Source organism: Sturnus vulgaris, chromosome Z, assembly GCF_052056855.1.
Source record: "Sturnus vulgaris isolate bStuVul1 chromosome Z, bStuVul1.hap1, whole genome shotgun sequence".
Taxonomy (NCBI): domain Eukaryota; kingdom Metazoa; phylum Chordata; class Aves; order Passeriformes; family Sturnidae; genus Sturnus; species Sturnus vulgaris.
In genome coordinates this window covers 60,236,938-60,257,454 of record NC_142283.1, presented here as the reverse complement: position 1 = coordinate 60,257,454, position 20,517 = coordinate 60,236,938, and the positions used below count along the sequence as shown (strand labels likewise).

Genomic DNA, 20,517 nt, shown 5'->3' with positions numbered 1-20,517 from the left:
ACATGCATGAGAGACATCTGCCCTGATGTGGTCGGCAAAGAGCTGTGGGGTGCCAGGACACCATAGGGTGCAGCGAGGTGTCATCTGTTCCTTGGCCTTTCAGTCTCTGCTGGCACACAGGTCTTCTGTTAAGGCTTATTTTAGGTATTTTGGAGTAAAATATGTACAGGTGTTTAAGTACAATTTAAAATATATTCTGGCCAGTCCAAATCTACTCAATTGTTCTGAAGCCAGAATAGTGCAGCTGTCAGTACCTAAATAAGCCTTTTTTTTTAATTAGAAAAAGATTTAGGGAAGCTTTTTCCTCCAGTGCAAGCCAGTTCTAGGCATAAAAATTTTCTAGTCATCCTTGTAATCTGGCCTGGCTAATTGATAGAATTTTAAGGAACACATTCTAAACAGCAAGTAGCAATAATTTCTTCTGAGATAACAGAAATTAGGACCTCTGTTCATTGAGTGAGGGCTTCTTAAGGGCACAGAGTGATGAATGTTTGAATTCTCTTTGCTGTATTTATAATTCATTACTGTTGGTTGAAAGATTAGCATGGATTCCCTGCAACTTTCATGTTTTCCTGACTTCTTCTTGGACCAAACTAAGTGCTTACAACTCTAAAAACTTTCTGGTAGCCTGTGTAAACTTCAGCCCCTTATGTGAAATGAGAGATTTTCGCAATCCTATTATTGTCAGGACAGTTTTTTGACATAATGCTAAACCACTGATTGAACAATGCTTACTACAGAGCAACTAGCATAGAATCTTGCTTCTTAGCAAGTTGATAATCTCATCTGTAATTATTAGAACCTTCACTGAAAAAGTTAGTAGTCTGCTGGTGCCTTCCAGAGTGATTTAGGATGCAGGACTTTGAGTTGCATGAACAGTTTAGCAAAAAAGGGGAAGACAGTTACCAACTGTTATGCTTTTTCCCCAGATGTTTCCTCTAAGACAAATATGTAGGGTTTTATTATGACACAGTAAGAACGTGCCAATTAGATGAGAATGGTTGTTTTGTTGGGGGGTTTTTGTGTGGGTTGACTTTGTTTTTTTCCTTCTCAATGTCTGTTTGAACTAAATAGACAGTCAATCAAATACCGTGGTAAATTATCTAGTAGTTTGGATGGAACATGCCCATGCTTGTTAATGTGAGCTGCTCTCTTCTAAATAGAGCATTAAAATCCTTTATTCAAAATTCTTTTAGATGTAAACTAAAAATAAAATTATTTTGAAGTACTAATGTTCTTGAAAATATTATACATGGTTGAGGGTTTTTTTTTTTTTTTTCTTTACTTCAAGGATTTGTTCATACAAGAAGCCATAGGTTACTAGTCTACTTTCCTTTAAATTGGTGGAAAAACCCATCTCGACTTCAGAAGGAACAGGATCAGACTTAGTCAAGATTTTTTCCAGCACTGGGAAAAATCTCATAGTTCTTGATGTTAGTTCTGTTAGGTAAAATTCCCAATGTCTTTAGGGTTTGGAGCACAAATCTTAGCTCTTTTTGGAAGAGATTCCAGTATACCAGAATCGTAGAATATGAATGTGCATGAAATACTACACCATAACCGCTGATGTAAAGAACAGAGTCTGACTGTCCTTTCATAAATTTTGAATACAAGTAAGGGAAGCTGTTGTGAGCATCTCTTCTGAGGTCCTGGGCTAATGCAAGGCATGTAATTTCACCCTGTTTTTCCTGTTTTGAGCTCATAACTTCTAGATGAATTTAAAGCTTGTTGCTAATTAGTCCAAACTGCTTCCTTTATTACATACTTAGTGTAGATTACTTAACCTTTTATCCCTTTTAATGTCCATTACATGGTAAGAATTGTGAATTTAGTAGTAAAAAGTTTTCACTTGGGAGACTACATATATTTAATTGTATTTGGTTATGACAGTATAGAAATTACTTTCACCAAGTTATTTTCTTTCAATATATTCAGAACTCTTCATGCTAAAATTTGCTCTAAAATGCTAAAAATTTGCTCTAGACTGATAGATACTTTGGCAGGGCTGATGTTTTCCTTACAACTGTTTGGGTAACTAATGTGACGGTAATAGAGGTTTCTTATAATTGAGGAAGTGATATGGTGACAGTTTTATTTGTATATTCTCTTACTGTAATAAATTATTATATTCTGAAAAAATACAGAGTTTTATCACCTTGATGTATGTGCATTAAACAATTAACTGCACACTACAGTAGGAGAATATTAAGGTTTCAAAACTGCACCTGAAACTTGTGTTTATATATTGTGTACATATAAGTACGACCATCTGATGCAATTTTTAGTGATGTAGTTGTCCCACCCTTTTTCACACTTATTCTTGCTTGCAGGTTTTTTCATTGATACCTCTGCTCTTTCCAATGACATGACTAATTAGTGTTTCATAGAACTTCATAATGACAAATACTAAGTCGTCTTTAGGACACTGTTATGAGCGAAGGTGCTATCATGTTTCCTGTAAGGAATGAGGTAAACAAAACAGACAATTAAAAAAAAAAAACAAACCACGAACAAACAAACCAGCTGCTTTAAGATAGATTAATCTCTTTGTCATAGGAGGGCCATGTAGATTTCACTTTAAAATAGTGAACCTGAACTCTTAAAAGCTCTTAATGTCTAAGAATCTTAGCAGTTACATTTCCTTGAGATAACTAAAACCAGGAATCACAAATGCATTAGGTTCGACTTTGTAAATCTTTATGTGTTGTAAGGAATGAGTACCATCTTCTCACTCCATGGATGGCTTCAGTTACTGTGTACTGGATGTCCAAAGCAATTCCTTGCAGAACAAATCTTCCTGGCATACCTCTTTCTGCACCAGATGGATTCCAAATATAAACTTCAAATATAAAGAATTACTAGAATGTCAGTGCACAGATTCAACAAATATGGTAACATAATTTGCTGTTAGCTTACTTGTTTCATGATTTTGTAAATCCAGAGTTTCAAATTCTCAATACTTTGTTATACATGTAAAGCGTGTTTCGTTGTAGAACGTTTCAGTGACACGTGTTTTAAGCACTTCTTACTTTAGGTTTTTATGGTGCATCTCTATTAGTTTTGAGGGGGTTTTTGTTGTATCACAGTCGTGATTCACAATGCAGGAATTTTTGCAAATAGTGACATTACATAGTAAATTACCATTCTTGAAACTTGATTTTTGTTTTTCTAATACTAATCAATAACTTGCTTCTTTAGAAGATGCTTTTGCTCCCATCTTTATCTTGCCATGTAGTAAACTGCAATCTTACTTAATCAAGATGTGGCAGTGCAATTTCATCCTAGTAGGACAAAGTTGAAAGTTTTTCCTGGGTTACTCTGTTGCTAGCATCATACATTAGATTCCTCTTTCAGGAAACACTAGTTTAGAAAGTAGAAGTCAAGACATCAAGTATGGATGATAGATGAGTAATGGGGGAGGTATGAAAAATACTCTTGACACCTGGAATGGTTTTTCATTAACTTTCCAGACACAATAGAAATGTGGAAAGAGTGTCCTGCCACGGAGGAATCTGTGCTGTCTTGCAGGAGACCTCTCCGCCAAATTGGAGAAATGGAAGGATATACTTACTCCATATGAAGTTTTCTGCACAACCTTTGTGTTTTTAAGTTTTTTATTTTTCTTATCTTCAGATGTTAATATGAAAATTGCGGGGTCATTGGGCTTGAGTGTACAAACAAGACACAGAACTCCAGAGAACCGTGGCATTTGATCTTTGAAAACTATGTACGAATGCATGCTCCTATGAAAACCCCAGATTGCAAAAATCATTTGTAGTGGGCTAGAGAGGTATTTGACAGATTATGTGCAAGTACATACATGTGTGTTTCATTATTTGATTGCCTTAGGAGACTGGTGTTTAAGTTGGCAGATCTACTTACTAAAAGCAAAGCTCTTTGGCTGGCAGGATTACAGAATGCCTGAAGGAGAGAGTCCAAATGCTGAGAGCAAAAGAGAGGGAATGTGTAATGTGCAGAAAGCATGGGGAAGCTATAAAGTGAGCAGGAAAAAATAGACTTGAATGTGGTTCCAATTTGTTCTGTTGGGCTCAAGTTGATAGCCATGCAGAAGTAAAAGCATGAAATTCTCTTATTTCAGTATCAAGTTAATGTTCTGGAAAATAATGTGTTTTCTATCATGCAAAGTATTATTTGGTTACCTATTTGCAGCTTGTCAGATATCTTTAGTCCATGCTTATTTTCTGACTCAAATTTTTTTTAAAAGCGCAGCTTGTTTTGGATGTTTACAGAGCACTGTTGCACTGTGACATAAGTGGCCACTATAATCAACTCTGAAACTTTGTTCTTGTCTTAATTAGCATGATTCAAGACTACACTGTTGCCTCCTAGTATATGTTAAATTTCTCTATTTAATTTTGTGATATGTAATTTGTAGCTATTTTGGGAAAAAAAATAAACCCGCCACCCAGTCTTTATACATACAGGTTTAGCACAAAACTATCCTGCAATGTTTTTGAATCAGCAGACAAACAAGCTAAGTATGTGTATCTAGAGAAGTCTACACCTGTGGCCTTGCACTTTCTTGATGTCTTCCTTCTCAACCTCAGGCAACACAGATTAGCATTTTCACTTACTTGGTCCTTTGTGTTGTTCACTCCTAGCTGAATGCCATTATAGAATTACCAGCCACCTTGTTCTTTCTCCTAAGACTTCTTGGTTTGAGAACAAGGTTTAAAATACGGGAAGCTGACAGGTGAAAAGCAGACTGATATACTGAAACAAGAAAAAGAGAAGCAGAAGGGCTGGCTCCCCTGAGAGATCAAGAAATATGCTATTTGAAAAAAAACCAAACCACCAAAAAACAAAAATAAAAGGGAATTTCCCTTTAAATAAGGCCACAGTTTAGATGATTGCTCATACTGATATGCCTAAATTATTTTAGAGGCTACTAGTGGCACATCATTTACCATGAAAGGCTAATAATCCTTTGAGAGGTAGCAGGTCCTGCAATGAATAGGTACCTGGTGGTAGCATAGCAGAGCTTAGGTGATTTAGACCAGCTGTCTGCTGCATCTGCCATTTTTGAGGAGCTTTATCTTGTAAAATCCTCAGTAAATTTCTCTGAAGTTGCCACATCTGAGCTATTTAGGAGACAAGTTTTTCCAGGTTCATGCAGGCAGTTCATGTGAACTGTGCTTAAAAACAAGGACTCATTTGCGTTTTAGAAAAATCAGGTCAGCTTAAAATTAATGTATTCCCCTTTCTCCTGTTCGCAGCAGGGAACTGGTTCTTTTGGAATGATTTTCTATCTGGGAGTCAAATGAGATACCGTTTTTCCTTCTGGCATGGCTGACATTTAAATAAATAGATAAATAAAGATATAAATGAATTTGAAAAGGCAAATGAAATGAGGAAAAGGCGTTCCCTTCTGCTAAGGCCAAATAAAGGTAATTGGCCCTTTCTTCTGGTGAGATGACCAAGGGATTCCTCTGGAGCACAATAACAAATAGACCATAAATGTAAGACTTCCTTTCTTTCCTGTCTCTCTCTCTTCTCCCCCACTCCCTACACCACCCCACACCCAGTATGATAGCAGGAAAACAACCAGGATATACCTGGCATTTTGACAGAATAGTCAATTCTCAGTCCTTGCTGACCAGTGTGGCCAGAAGGTTTACTCCAGTCAGCCTTTCAGCCTCTCAATCCCCCACCCATTTCATAGTGACTCATAGCTTGAAGGCCTTTACGCATGTTTGATCACATCTTGTGCAGGGCAGCAATGCATTTTTACTCCTATATTACATCCTATAAGCAACATTCAAGTCAACCAAGTGACTGTTACTTTAAGCTCTGTACTTATGTGGAAACTTTCTTGATGGGAGCAGGATGGTGGAAAAGCTGATTTGGGTGTTTTGCGTGTGTGACATCTAGAAGATGCACACTAGTGCACTAGCAGCACTTGAATATTCAAGACATTAGTTTTTCTTGTCATTCTCGTGTGTACATTTAGTCCTCTAAGTTCAGAGACAGAATTGATCCTGTTACCCATGAATTTTCTACAAGGAAGTTGGAGAATGTCTACAGGATATTCTGCTGTGCTGGAGTTGATGAAGGGCAGCTGCTGAGTAAGAGAAGTAAGGAAAGGAAACAATGCATCAGAATGCTTCGTGATCATCTCTTGGGTCTTTGTAGAGGACCTGAGAAGAGCTTCTGCATCCCTCGTTTATTTCATGAAAGAGCTGCTTTTATTTGATCTACCTGAGCTAAAGATCAAAGAGAATATGACAGTTCTTAACCAGATTTATGCTTTTTCTAGTTTTGTCCTTCTGTAACTTACACCTTCCAAGATCACTTACAAAATATTTCTTTCAGTTATTTCATCCTATTCTGCTCAGTCTCCCTCCTTTACAATACACTGCTGGTTTTCAAGAGAGACATTTTTCTTTGTTTTAGACCACAAGACAATCTAACACTGTAAGGTTGCAAAAGGATTTCTTGGATTTGAAGTGTTTGGGTTTTCTTAGAGAGACTTTGTCTCTTGCTTTTGGTCTCTTTGCATATGAATACTCTCACTGCAGACTGAAATCCTGTTTCATACCGTCTTACCCTGACTTCAGTTAATCTTTGGCTTGCAGATGGTGATGTAAAAACAGCCAGTTTTTCATGAGCACCATCTCTGTTATTATTTTCAATTTTCTCATACACTTCCTATAAACAGGTTTTACACTATATGAATTTCATAACACAGTGTGCTGATCAGTACACAAATGAAGGTCTCTTGAGAGTAAGAGTTAGTTAACCGGTTGGGGCCCTGATGGCTTTGTAAAGGTTCATGAAATTAATTCATCACCTTGAGTGCTAGGGTCCAAATTGAAGCTACTTCAGCAGCAGAGTGTGAACAAACAATGATTTATGAAAGAGAGATTTTTAGGTTCATGCATCAAGTACATATACTTGATATTGCATTACATCCTTTTTGTTTAGGATCTTGGTAGTGTGAAATATATTGGAATGAGAAAATAACATTGATATTGCTATGCAGACAAATTTCAATAGGAGTATGATATGGGTCAAAAAATCTTATTACATATAAACTTTGAGTTTTCTTCTTCATCTGAAGGTAGAGGATGGTGGGATTACCTCTCTGTAGATTCAGTCCAGGATTTTCCTAATAATGTTGTTTCTGTATCTATGTCAGATCACTCCATGGTTTAATGACTCTAAAGATTAACCCAGTTTTACTTTCTTATAAGACTACTTTTCAGCATTGCTGTATTCTGTTCTGTTGCTACAGCTACGGCTCTAAGCTTTTGCTTTTTTCTTTTCTTTTTTTTTTTTCAGAGGAAGAAACGTGTTTGATTTGATTTGGAACACATTAGTTTTTTGAATAAAAGTCATGGTGCTGGAGAGCTGTTGCCATTGTTTGCATTTTTTTCTGAGTGACTGCTATACTCTCATTATTTTTAACTTTCTATGTACTTACAAATGTTTCACATAATTCGCAAAAGATGAAGGAGCAGTGACTTTTATCTGTCAGCAGCTTCTGCCAGCTCTTTTATGTAAATCTTCCAGATCTAAACAACTTGACTTCTCAAGCATAGTAATATGCATTATCTTTTTCTTGCAGTTGTGAAGAGCCTATTCTTTCCTTCTAGATTTCTTGTCCATGGATAGTTTGACAGGGATTTGTTGGCATTCTTCTCCCATTAGTTTCTCTACAGCAAAAAGATAACAAAACAAAGCATTCTTTTAGAGTACAACAACATACTGCCCTGAATTTTTATGAATTATGATTACTGAATAAAAAGATAATGCTTTAAATGTGCTTCTTAAGCAGAGATACTATCACAAACCAGTGATGGTCTTGAATAAGAAACTTTATGTTACCAGAAAAGAAGGAAACAGCAATAAGGATCAAGGATCCTCCAGAGATAGTTCAGGTCATTCTCAACCATGTTCTAGCAGCCATGGTATCTGACAGTGAAGGTTCATCCGCAGTCCTGTCTTGGTTACAAAGAGGAGATGCTGCTGGAGCACTGTTTCTAACCATCACCATTTATATGTGGAAAGGGAATTGATGTTAGTAATCCTTGTAGGATAGCACCAGACTACTCAGAAGAAAATGCATGTTACTACTTTTTAAACGAAAATGGTTCCAGCACACGAACTTGCTCTCTCTATGAAATTTTATCTGATAGAGGTCACTGAAATAATCTCACAATGACTTTCCATTGGTTGGCCAGAACCAACATTTTCAAGTGCCTCTTGAGATCGACCTCATCATTTCTTCCCTTAAAAGATATGTGACTGCCTCTCTCCTATGTGTCAGGTGTTTCCAGGAAAAACCAAATAGGTATTTCCTCTCCCACTTGCTAAGAAGAGCCCAAGAGCAAATTGTGGACCAAAGTACTTTTACCTAGGAAGCCATTCTGAGATGAAAATTCAGGTTTGAGGAGGAAAATAAACAGGAGACTATAAGCTACTGCATGACCATGTGTCCTTTACAATCTAGATAATATTCCAGGTACTGAATTGCTCAGTTCTTCGGCTGAGTTTTGTTCCTTGACAGTTCTATCTGATAGAGCACTCTATCCCTTGTGCACTGAAATGGGCAGTGTAATTTCATGGGGAAAATTCTATGTTATTATATGAAAAGAGATGAAAGCATGAACTGAAATTGCACATGCAGCCTTAGTTCTTTGTGGTCTTCAGTTTTGAGTTCTTGATCTTCGTGGTGGTTTTGATGCTCTTACAATATAGTTTTGTTAATGTGTCTGTGTAGTATAGCAGGCATCAGAGGGAGCTTTGCTGCTCATTCCTTATAGAGTGGTAGTAGCAAAAGTACCATGTAAATATATTAACTTACATCTAGTCACTTTACAATAAATCATATTTTTAGTAATTTTTCACTCTTGCTCTATTTAAAAAAAAAGTCTAGAGTGCAGAAGTTAATAGAAGTCATAGCACAAATATCCTTGGGAATGATGAAGTAGTTTGTGAGAAGGCAGCTGGCAATAATTCTAAGGGAATGCTTAGTTAATCGTAATACCAGTAAGGCAGTTTTTGTTTAGAGAACTATCAAAATTTTGTCTAATAAGAACTTCTATGTACCAGTCTGGATGTTTAATGGCAATAGTAACACTGAAGCACCAGGAACTTGATAAGTAAGTCACAAGATGCAGCTGCCAGAGGAATGTGCTGTTTGTCCTCATGCCAGCACTATCCACACTACACTTGAACATTCAGTGTTATATATTTCCCTTTTTGATAGCCTGTATGGTTTCATGCCAAACCACTGCCAGAAGCTGAAATTGTCATTTAGAGTCTCTGAGGAGAACTGAGTAGGCCGAGTTACTCAAATTCTTGCAGATCTCAGCTCTTTTCTAGTCCTAGAACAGTAATCCTGAAGGAAGAGGAGAGAATATAACAAGCCTCACTTCATGAACAAGGCAGTTCTTCACTTTACTGGTTCAGCTACTTGGTTGATCCTGTCCCATTCCTTCCTTTCTGTCATCTCTGCCATCATCTCCTTGCATATGGTGATGCAGTAACTTGGTACCTACATCACAGTTTACCTCTCATCTGCTAATATCTCTCTGACTGAAAACTGCTGGCAGGGAACCTGCAGATGTCAACAAGACATGAAAAACAGGTGTTGGCTTATTAAAATATTTTTTCTCTGTCGTTGGAATCGTGCACTGAAATCCATGCTGGCTTGTTCTATTTAGAGACATTAACCTGTCCTTCCATTTAAAGTGATGGTAGGGAATGTGAGAACACTACTTCTGCTCTGCTTCTGCATGTCACGCAGGGCTTGGGGTGATCCCTGAGAGTGAAGGATAAGAAAGAATTACTTGCTGGTCTGCCACGCCTGAGAAAAGCATGGGAAGCCTCAAGCTGTGCCAATGCTCCAGACCACGTGAGGGAGGTGAGATGTGCCTATCCTGGAAGCCAGCAGTCTCAAAGTCCCAGTGCTAGTCTCCTTGGGTTTCAGCTCCAACTATGTCTATGCTGACCTACACGCTATTCTGCTCATTTTTCTAGTGCTTCCTCTACTTGCTTATTTTTTATTTTATTTTTTCTGTTTATCTCACAGGTCCTTGAAAGAAGAGTTGAATACGCAGGTGGTTTTCTTATCTGTTCTTTGCTTTTTGGGGGAGAGAGAGTTTCCTTTGCAAAACTATGTATACATTATGTACGGTATTATAATGCAGTGTACTTCCTGCCAGAACATTTTACTTAGTTAATGTCTTTTTTTTACCTCAGAATAGTATCGCTCATATTTTCTAATCATGCTAATAATAGTTGTAAATAGTTGCAGTCATTAAATTCAATTCTGTTTGGAAAAAGAGTATTGCAAGACTTTGCCCATAGAGGGAAGCAGAATACTGTCTTAACTACAAGCTGCTTTTTAAAAAATATCCAGGCTTCAGATGAAGCCAACAAAGAACATCTGTTGTCTTAATTATAGCTTCTATTTCTAAGAAGTATGTTCTGTAGCAGATGAGAAAAGTGTCCAACAGCTCATAATTCATAAAGTTATTGAGGTTTAATCTGATAGAATATTATGTACAGAATTCCTTCCCAGTACAGACATTATCACTTCCCTTTCAACTGATGATAGAAACAGGGCTTTATGAAACATTAAATTAATAAGTGTGAAACATGATTATCAGCCACAATTGAAAGTATTAAACTGTAATAAAGGAATATAATTCTCTATACTAACTTGCTTTGTGGTTTTGTTTTTCTGCTTATCTCTGCAACTAAACTTTCCTCAAGCCAGACGCAATCTCTTTGTTCTTTCTTTCTTTCCTTACTTTCATTTTGCTTTGTCTTAGAGAAATTCTTAGTTGATTAATGCAGCAGCTCTAGGACAAGTATTCATTTTCGTCATAGAGAAGGGTAAAAAGGTCCTGTATTTTTTTCAGAGAATTGGTATCTTATTAAGTAAGACTTTAAATATCAAATCAGAGCTTTTTTCTGCCTAGTCCTGCCATCTATTCTTTACAGATTATTTTCTTGTACTAATCCGCATTTATCAGGGCTTGTTTCACCCCTTGTTCTTTTTAGCCCTGAGAGTGCAGCTGGCACAACTTCATTAACTGGGATGAAGAGAGGAATTGGTTCTCCTAGCCCCCCAAAATTCCCTGCATAGTCACAATGCACATGATACTTTGTCAACCAGAGCATTGCTTGCATGTGTACTGATAACCCTGCGAAGTATCTAGGCAAAGTATTTTATTGGTTTCAGTTACAGCATTGATTTATGCAGGTAACTATGTCTTTTTGACATACTATGTGTTAGTAGGATAAAATGAAGTAATATTCCGTTTTTATTCTGATCCTCTTAGATTTAGTGGGTTGGACTATAAATGGCCCAATCTTAATATAGATGTGTTTGTCCTTCTGAAAAAAATGACCACCTTATTCTGTTAAGTGCCACAATATTGTGACAAGTTTTGCACATTTTTCTATAAAAGTCAGTTTGAGATCCCCTTTTCAAGTGTATTGGCCATGTTGTTAGTATCTACCTTACACAGACGAATCTGGAGATGTGTTTTTGGGCAGTAAACTGGGACTGACGAGTCAGTAGATCATGCTCATGAGAACTGCCATTGTCATCCTTTTGGAATAAGCCCCTTGGATAAGTTGTCACTTGGTGTTACTGATGTAGGATCACAGCAGAATTATGAATGCTTTACAAAGATATTTGAAGTTTGAAAGTGTATTGCCAGAATACTGTTTGGCCGTGAGGGTTAAATGTTGCCATTGAGATGCCCCTGAAAGGCTTTATTCAGTTCTGCTTTATTCAGGTGTTCCTCCATTGACAACAGAGTAAAAAGAGAAGTGACAGCAGATGTAATAAACTATTTTCTCAGTACAGATCTGTATTTCCTTCAGAAGATCTTCAGTGTTCTGTTAACAGGGAACATGTAAGTCAAGTTACCACGTTGTCCTCCAGTTCATACCCAACACCTGTGGGCCAGTGGAAGAAGCAGACTGTCCTGGGTACATAATATTCAAGGATTATAAAATGGTAGTATTTTAATTCAGCTTTCCAGTTGTTTCCCGGAAATTTAAAATCACCAGCCAGCATAATTTCCTTATTTCTTTTCATACCTCTGAGGTCATTCATATCACAATAAATCTTGAGTCTCAGACATTTTTTTGCCTTCATATAAATGGACTTCTTCTGAGCCCAAAGGCTCATAGTTTTGGTGGGCATGACCGTTTCTTTTTCTAGTGATGCAATACTCTTTACCTTGTCTTCAGTTCTCCTGAATGTAGTCTTTTCTACTGCCAAGACTTCTGTGATATTCTGAGTCTGCAACCTGCCTGACTGATGGCATCTCACAAAAGTAAGGGACAAGTAATAGTTGGCAGACTTATCAAGCTGCTTATAATGATATGTCAAATTTATGGAAGCTTGAATCTCTGTCATATTTTTCTATGAATGCTGTTGTGTTTTAAAATCTTTCTATTGAAGCCAGGTCTGGAGAAAGTTAAGCCCTGAACAGCTCTTCCTCCTGACACTTTAAATGGTGTTTTCAGCCTCTAGTAGCATTTACATATAGCCAAACTAAATCATCTCAGTAGGGGCTAATAAGAGGTATTCTTAGTCTTAACTGTATCTACCAACAGTTGCAGCTGAATTTACTATCTATTGCAGTCTTTGATTTATTTGAGACACACAGTAACATTTTCTCTTCAATCTCACCTTTTTGTCTTTCATCTTTCACCAGTGAAAACCTTTTGTTAATGGCAGTTGGGCAGTTCTGAACATTGTTCTTTTGGTAAATATTGTTAGGTTATCTGAAAATGCAAATGTCAAGGCAAGGTTAAGCTCTTCATATCTCATAGTGAGTTGCTCTTTGGTATTTAATTGTAATACCAGACTTACCTTTTGTGTTGGTCTGACACTGAACCCAAGGCACAGATCTCTATGGAAAATTTCTCCAGAGATAGAGTTCATTGGGTTTTTTTAGTCTTTCATACTGTTGTACTGAAACTTTTTGCAGGAACCCATTACTTTTTAAGACTGTTAAGAAACAGAATTCCCTCTCACTAAGAGTTCAGAGTTTTTTGTCAGTAAGGCTCCTTTCACTCTGATGTATTGTGAAGCTCATGTGGCCTTTTCTTCTCCAGCTGATTACAGCAGGTGCTGAGAGAGCTGGGATGGCTGAGGCTCAGCATCTGTACCAGCAGCCACCACAGGGCCATGAGAAGCTTCAGGTTGTGCCATCATCTATGTGATGATGTACCTCCTAGTGCTTTCCACCTTTCCAGGGTCTGAACTTGTGTTTCTGCAGGCATGGCTTTTGGTGTGCTCCCAACAGTCTCCTCTGCTGTCTCTGATGTGGGGGTCACTAGCAGCCAGCACCCTGGAGGGGTACATGGAACCTACTGCTGCCTGAAAGGCCCTGCAGAACTGCCAAACTGCCCTCATTTCCAGTGCATCTTCACTGGAATTCCACAGTGTGTACTGATAAGCTGTTGCATTCAGACATTATGCATCCTTATTGAAATTCGGATTCTGTTTCAAGGAAGATGGGTGATAATACTGGAACATAGTTTGAATTCTATTTCCCATACCTAGTGGAGTACATAACTGCTGAAATAATAGTATTTCAGTAAGAAAGTAAGTTCCTGTGTTTCCCAGAATTTTCAACAGCAAGCATGGGTGTTGAACTATGTAGGAAACCCCCCATTGTCCGCAGCTGGTAAGGCATTGTACTGATGGTGCTGCTGGTGGAAGTATTCTAGGTGCTTGAGCAGCCATAATTTCTTTGCAGTTTGTTGGGTAATCTTGTTGGAGCATTATCACAACTTGCTTGACCATGATCCTTACCTTTGCATTTCTTCTCCTGCATTAATTAATATGCTTATGTTTAATATATCTGGTTTAAGTGCTGGTAAAACCTTTCATGTCTCGAGTTATTGTATGACTTTCAAATTAGGACATGTGTAAAGCTATAGAAAATCATTATGCTAGTGGATACAATTGCATGTATGAAGAGTATATCTGCATGCACCATAAGTATTATGATCATCTTAAGACCTGAACTCTCAAATAGTAGACTTTTATATAGACCTGTATTATCGTCAAAAGCAAAATGTGTGCACAAATTTTAATGCCATTTCTGGAAAAATAAGAACATTCATGGAGTAATCTTAACTCAAAGTTAAATTCAAGTAGAATTAGTATATAGTTCCTGTACATATTTAGAAATTAAACTCCCTTTCATGGCATGTACTGTACATTTTAAGCAGTTTTATTATACATGTTTTTCGATTTCATTCTTCTTCTAGCAGTAATGAAAGATATGTCTCAGAAGCATCTGAAGCCAAATTGCAGCTTTAAATTTCCACTTGTCATTGCCAGGTACTAACTCTATATCTTTTTACTGAGAAGCCTTCCAAAAGGTGCAGCTGTGTGCTGGTTTCATCTTGCACTTTGTAGCTGTGCTGGCAACCTTTGAATGTAAGGTATGCTCTCATCTCCCACACATTGCCATTGCCTTAGAGCTGTTCAGTCCTGTCTGTAACAGAGAGAAGGAAGAGTTTTCACGTTGGAGAGAACCCTTGATTTGTGGTTCATCTCACTTGTTCTCACTGTGGCAAGGTAAAAATAGAGCTAGTGGAAAATCCAGCTTTTATCGAGTGTCATCAGAAGCGTCCTTACTATCTGGACACCCACTACTAGACCTAGAAGGAAGATAATTTTGAGAACTATTATATTTTGGAGATCCTGGGATTAAGGAGGAAAAAAAAAAAAGAACAGAAGCATTTGGGCGAAAATATCACTTTAAATGAAAAACTGATACAGAATTTTATCAAAGGGATCTACGAAGTTGCTCAAATCCTTTAGAGTGGATTTGGCTCTTCAAACATCTTTGCTGCCCTACAGTGTTCTGCAAAGAAAAAGACAACTTTGAAATCAGGTACTAAAATCAGGTTGCATTTGAGGTTTTTTCCAGTTGTCTTTTACTAAAACTGATCTATCTAAAATTTTTCCTTATGCACTGCAAATCTTAGCACGCATGCTGGGTTTTCTCCTGGTACACCTAATCTAGAATCAGGTCTTCTTTAGTCATTACTTGTATTCTGGCTCTTAGAGCAAAAAAATATTTTTTTTCCAGAAATGAGGTGTGGGTTTCTTCAGTTTACCTTCTGAGATCTCCTCTCAGCATTTTGAAACTCAAGTGCACTGTTCCCAAATTGGGTTGTCTTCTCTATAAATGTAATAAAGTGACTTCAGTTCTTTGAGTATTGTTAAGTTTTTTGGGGTTTTTTTTCTGACTACATGTGCCTTGTGAAGCCTTTTGCCTTTAAATTAACGTAGTTTTCTATTTTGTGCAAAAGTCAAGAAATTTGAAGTAAAAGTCAGTATGATGTTATGTGTTAATTACATTGAAGGTGACACAATGAGTAGGAAATCCTAGAACAGGTGGGAGGTTAAAAGATTTTAATTTGTTCATGCTGTCTTCGACATGCCCATGAAGTTAATGTTTTTCTTCTACATTGCTGAGCATTGTAACTGTGTGTGACTTAGGTATTTTCTTCCGTCAAGATATTCAACTTTTGTGTTGCTGATAACTGCTGGTTTTGGACTTGCCATTGTGTGTCTCTCGGTTGTTTCTGTCTTTTTGATGTAGAGCGTAAAAGAGAGGTGAATACCTGAGTTTTCAGACAAATACACATCTATTTTACCGACTGTATATTTGTGGAATGGATTGTTGTTCACTTGACATGTCTCATGTCATATCTAAAAATTCAGCAAGTCTAGTCTTTGGCTAGGTAGGTTTCCAGCTTTGGAAAGGAATGGGATAAAGAGAGGAAGAGACATCAGAAATCCTCTGAATGCCTAATGCATATTTTAGGCTAACAGAGAAGTTTTGGAAACTTCATTTTAAGCAATGTCGCATTTTCATTGCATACACGTTTTGTGGCTATAGTACTGATTTTGTGTAAATATAAAGGGAAATGCATAGCTTCCAAAAGGCTTTCACTTTAACTAAGAATACTATTCATTGATGAATAATCACAACAAAGATGTTTGTAACAGATTATGATGCAAACCTGGTTTTAAGCTAAAGTTCTGCTTAAAGTTGAGATGAAAGCCTAGAGCATCAGGAAGAGGCCCTCTCTGCTTAGGTAATTTTAGGTCTGCACCATCCTAATGTCCCATGGAGACAAAATGTTTTCTGTATTGTCTTGTCTTTACCTTGTGACGGCTTCTTCCCAAACTGACATCTTCCCCTGACCCTGGGTTCTCCTCTTTGCTCTCCTTCGACTCCATCCCTCATGTAGAAAGTCTAATTCAGTGAAAATCGGAATTATTTTTCTAAATAGACCTTGTTGATAGGTATTTGTTGATGTCTTGCTATCATTTCAAGGCATAATTTGATTAATGGAAGAAAGCATTGTGCTGCTCAATAGTCTGGATGGGCTGTCCCTGAACTGCCAAGCCTGATAAGGCTCAACTGTCTGTCAGTTTTGACTTCCATCCTCTGTCTCTATTTATCCTTCTTTGTCTCCTTCCTCTGTTTCAGTTTAGACTGCTGACTGTGGCTGCATGCTGCCTCCATCTGGAATTAAGACATGATCTTTGTTCAGAGACGTTGCAATTTTGTTGGTGTTATGAAAGAGGGAGAAATTTAATGTAACTAGCTCCCTAAGGGACCAGAAAGTTACTTTCATAGGTAAAAATATGTAAACTGTGTTCTTAAAATCTGTTCTTCCTCAGCTACCATGCATGGGATCCATTTTAAGCCCTTAGCATTCTCTTGAGTCTTTTAGTATCTCACAATCTGAATATTTTCATAGCATACCCTTTGATACTACTCTAATCTTTGATTTATTATTTCAATAGATTTGTCCATATCATAACATAGATGCATAGTTTGGGGTTGAAAAGAACTATTTGATTTGAATATTACAAATCTGTTGGTCTGTATTTCAGTGTGCCTCAGCAGAGACTGCTTAGAGTGCAGCATTTTCCATTTGAGCCCATTTTGTATTGATGAAACAGATGTAAAAGAGATGTTCCAAATGGAATCTGAAAGTGATTTGAAGATGGAAAGAGTTCAAATTCCATTTGCTCCCTGAGTAGCTTGTTCTGCATTAATACACCTATATGACATGCTTTTGTGGAATTTAGCTTTTAATTGGAGTGTTATACTAAGTAAACTATCTGACAGAATTTTGGAGTTTATTATGTCTACTCTTTGGCCTTTTTCAGCTCACAAAGATGCCACTAAGGAAAGAACCTATCCTTTAAAAAGCTGTGTAGAGGATCCTTAGTTACAGTGCTGTCTGCTGTCTTTTGTTGAATTTTATAAGCCTAGTTTTAGGTTTTTCTTTATTTTGCCCAGGACTTATAATGACATTAGCATGTAGGCATGTTACTTGTCCTTTCAGAGTGCTGATCAGGTATTAGAACTCTTTGAATCTGTGGGAATTGCTCTTATTTTCTCAAGTTATTAAAAAGCATCAGCAGGCCAGAGATCTGCAAAGGCAACTCTTTTGAGACTCCTGAATGGTTATCTTCTGGGCCTCCTAAGTTAAACTGTTATGACTAACAGATGTTTTTCTATTATCCTCAGTTATGAATGGGTTAGAAAGTATTTCCATCATTATGGTACCATAATTTTCCTTCTTTTTGCCAGTATGCTTCACTTCCATTACTGCCATTGTCTTTCATTTCACTTTCATCTCTCTACATTTCCAAACTTCTGTCCCTTCCTTGCTCTCTTACTGCTTTTAAAATTTGTTCTGGTTTTGATGGGGGTAGAATTAATTTTCTTCATAGTTGCTGTCATGGGGCTGCATTTCGGATTCATGATGGAAACAGTGCTAATAGCACAGGGATGTTTTAATTATTGCTGAGCAGGGTTTATACAGTGTAAAGGCTTTTTCTGCTTCAGACCCCACCTCACAAGTGAGGAGATGGGGTGCCCAAGAAATTGAGAGGGGACACTGCCAGGACAGCTGACCACAAATGACACAGAGATGTTCCATACCACAGAGCACTGTTCTCAGCATTAAATCTGGAGGAAGAATAAGAAAGTGCACAAAAGTGATGGTGTTTGGCTTCCCAGTGATGAAACCCTGCTCTCCTGAAGATGGCTGAACATCTGCCTGCCCATGGGAAGCACTGAATTAATACCACTGAATTGCACTGAATAATAGCACAGAATTGATTTTGCTTTGCTTTTGTGTGTAGCCTTTGTGTTCCTTATTAAATTATCTAAACCTCAATCCACTAATTTTCTCGCTTTTAGCCTTCTGACTCTCACCTGTGTGCCACCAGAGAGTGCCTGAGTAGTTGTATGGGACTTAGTTGCTGGCTGGGATTAAACTGCAGCAAAATTGTTTGCATTTTTATGAAGTCATGTAATCCAAAATAGGGTGAATTACCAGCCAAAATGGTATCCTCTCTCTTTCTCAGTTAATATATATTATATCTTTTGGCTAACTAAAACTTTTTCTTTAAGAATTTTCTGTAAATTATTTTCTGGGATTTTTTCCTCCTTCTACTTAGTTGTCATCATAATTTTGTTTCAGTCTTCGAAAATATTGGCGGAGGGATATGCATATATGGATTTATACATATCCATACAGGCACTTTTATGAATGTGTGTTCAAGAATTGCTCTCTGTTTGTCCATGGTGAGTTTAACTGAGCAGAGATCACCATTGCTTTGGCAGCTGGCAATTTTTACTTCAGTGATTAATCTTATGTTTCATCATAATCCATCAAACTATGCCAGATGTTTCTGGCACTAGTTTCATGTCTTTATGTAAATATTCTTGTTTCCAAGTGTTAAACAGGACCATTCTAAAACTTTTTAATTATCCTTTTGGCAAAAATTGTGTATTTAGAGATAGATCTTTCCACATGGAGCCAGAACCTACCTTTATAGAGTATGTTCTCTCCATGAAGGAACTAGAATGCATGAAAGCTGACTTTGTATAAAATCTGTGTGCAGTTTTGTTTGAATCTGTGTAAGTGTCCCTTTCCAATTATACTGCTATTTATTCCTAACCAGCCCATGTAGAAAAGAAAATTCTTGCTTCAAGTAAACTATACTGTTAATAATATGATGCTTGAAAATTGAAATGCACAGAAGTTACTGAGCTTGTGTATGAGTGTGAAATATTTGTTTCTACTGCTGTTTCAGGCCTTTTTAGGTCTGTTTTACTCAGGGGATCAGGCACTCCCAGACAGCTATGTGTTTAGCTCCTTCACTTGATGCATAGCATATGTAAATATCTCAGACCAAAAGATTTTTTATTTCCTTACTTGCATTGTATTTCTGCACATCCATAGACTGCAAACTTTTATTGTGATTTCTTTTCCTAGACGATATGGAGAGTGAATCTAGGATTGAAGTCTATGAAAGAAAATGCTGTAAAAAATGCAATTGTCAGAATGTTATTCCATTTTTTTTATTAACTATGGAGTTTTCTCATATAGCCCTGACAAGTGGGATGTTTGTTCTGTGATTAGAAATTAACTGTTTGCATTACACGTCATGATTTTTATACAAGTAATTGCATTCATCTGCAGCTTGGCTTATTTTTCTTCCTTTTTTTTTTTACAGCTTTTTCACTTCCAGACCTTACAGAGCAGTTTACACCTCCTGATGTTGCTCCACCGATTCTTGTCAAGATAGTAGAGACAATTGAAAAGAAAGGTAGGCTGAAGAAAGATCTACCAAAGTTTTTTTCTTGGTAATGTGAACCAAGACTGCAGAATTGGATCCAGAGCTGGCATGTCCTCTTTCTAGAGCTGATAATGCATCACATTACTTAGCATCCAAAATAATCTCCTTTAAAGTTTAATGTTTTCTGTTCATTAGAGGCTATTTGGACTGTAGGAACAAAACCGAAGCTTACCTCAAATGGCATTTAATAATTAATATAAGTATTATTGGAAGGTAAGGGAGAAGGGTTTGGTATTGTTTTGTTTTTTCTAACCAGTAAGCACCTTTAATTGGTTATGTAAATGCCAGCATAAATTGAGTAGGATAAACAGACATGCAGGAAAAAAAAATGTTTTGTCCTGAAAAAAGGAAAGAATAAAATATGAAAAGGTTTCGAGAGCTGGTTTTATTCTTCAGGAGCCAATTCTTTATTGCTGCTCTATAATAAGCCAGTGTTGCTTTTATGGCTTTTTTTGCAGTCATCTGCTTTTCCTGTGCTGATGTCTCTCCATCGTTTTGAGGCTTTCCTCTTTCTTTTATGATGTCATATTTCTTTTGCCCTATTTCTATCTTTCTGACACCTCCTCTGATGTTGCTTTCATAGTCCTGGTGAGATAAGGGGCAGCTCAGTGAGTCCTGCTCATTTATGGGCCTTAAGCTGGGGAACAAGAGCAAAAATGCTATTCTGTTGAGAATCATGCTGCTGTCCTTGGGGACATAGATGCTCCTCTGGCGCTTTAAAGGAGTATAATCCTGTCCTGAAAGAGTAGGAACTTGCTGATATCAACGTGAAGGGCCAGTATTTAGCACCAGTTGCATAAGGAACTGCTGCTTTCAGGAGACAC

At 37.3% G+C, this 20,517-nt stretch overlaps 1 protein-coding gene across 2 annotated transcripts in view; it reads left to right on the top strand.

Annotated features, from left to right (window-relative positions):
• Positions 1-20,517, top strand: part of PIK3R1 (phosphoinositide-3-kinase regulatory subunit 1) — a 60,147-nt gene that overhangs the window by 13,785 nt on the left and 25,845 nt on the right. For both annotated transcript variants that reach the window (XM_014881390.2, XM_088157044.1), the window contains exon 3: positions 19,571-19,663. In XM_014881390.2, coding sequence (XP_014736876.1) covers positions 19,571-19,663 — 93 coding nt within the window. The remainder of the gene's footprint in view (positions 1-19,570; positions 19,664-20,517) is intronic.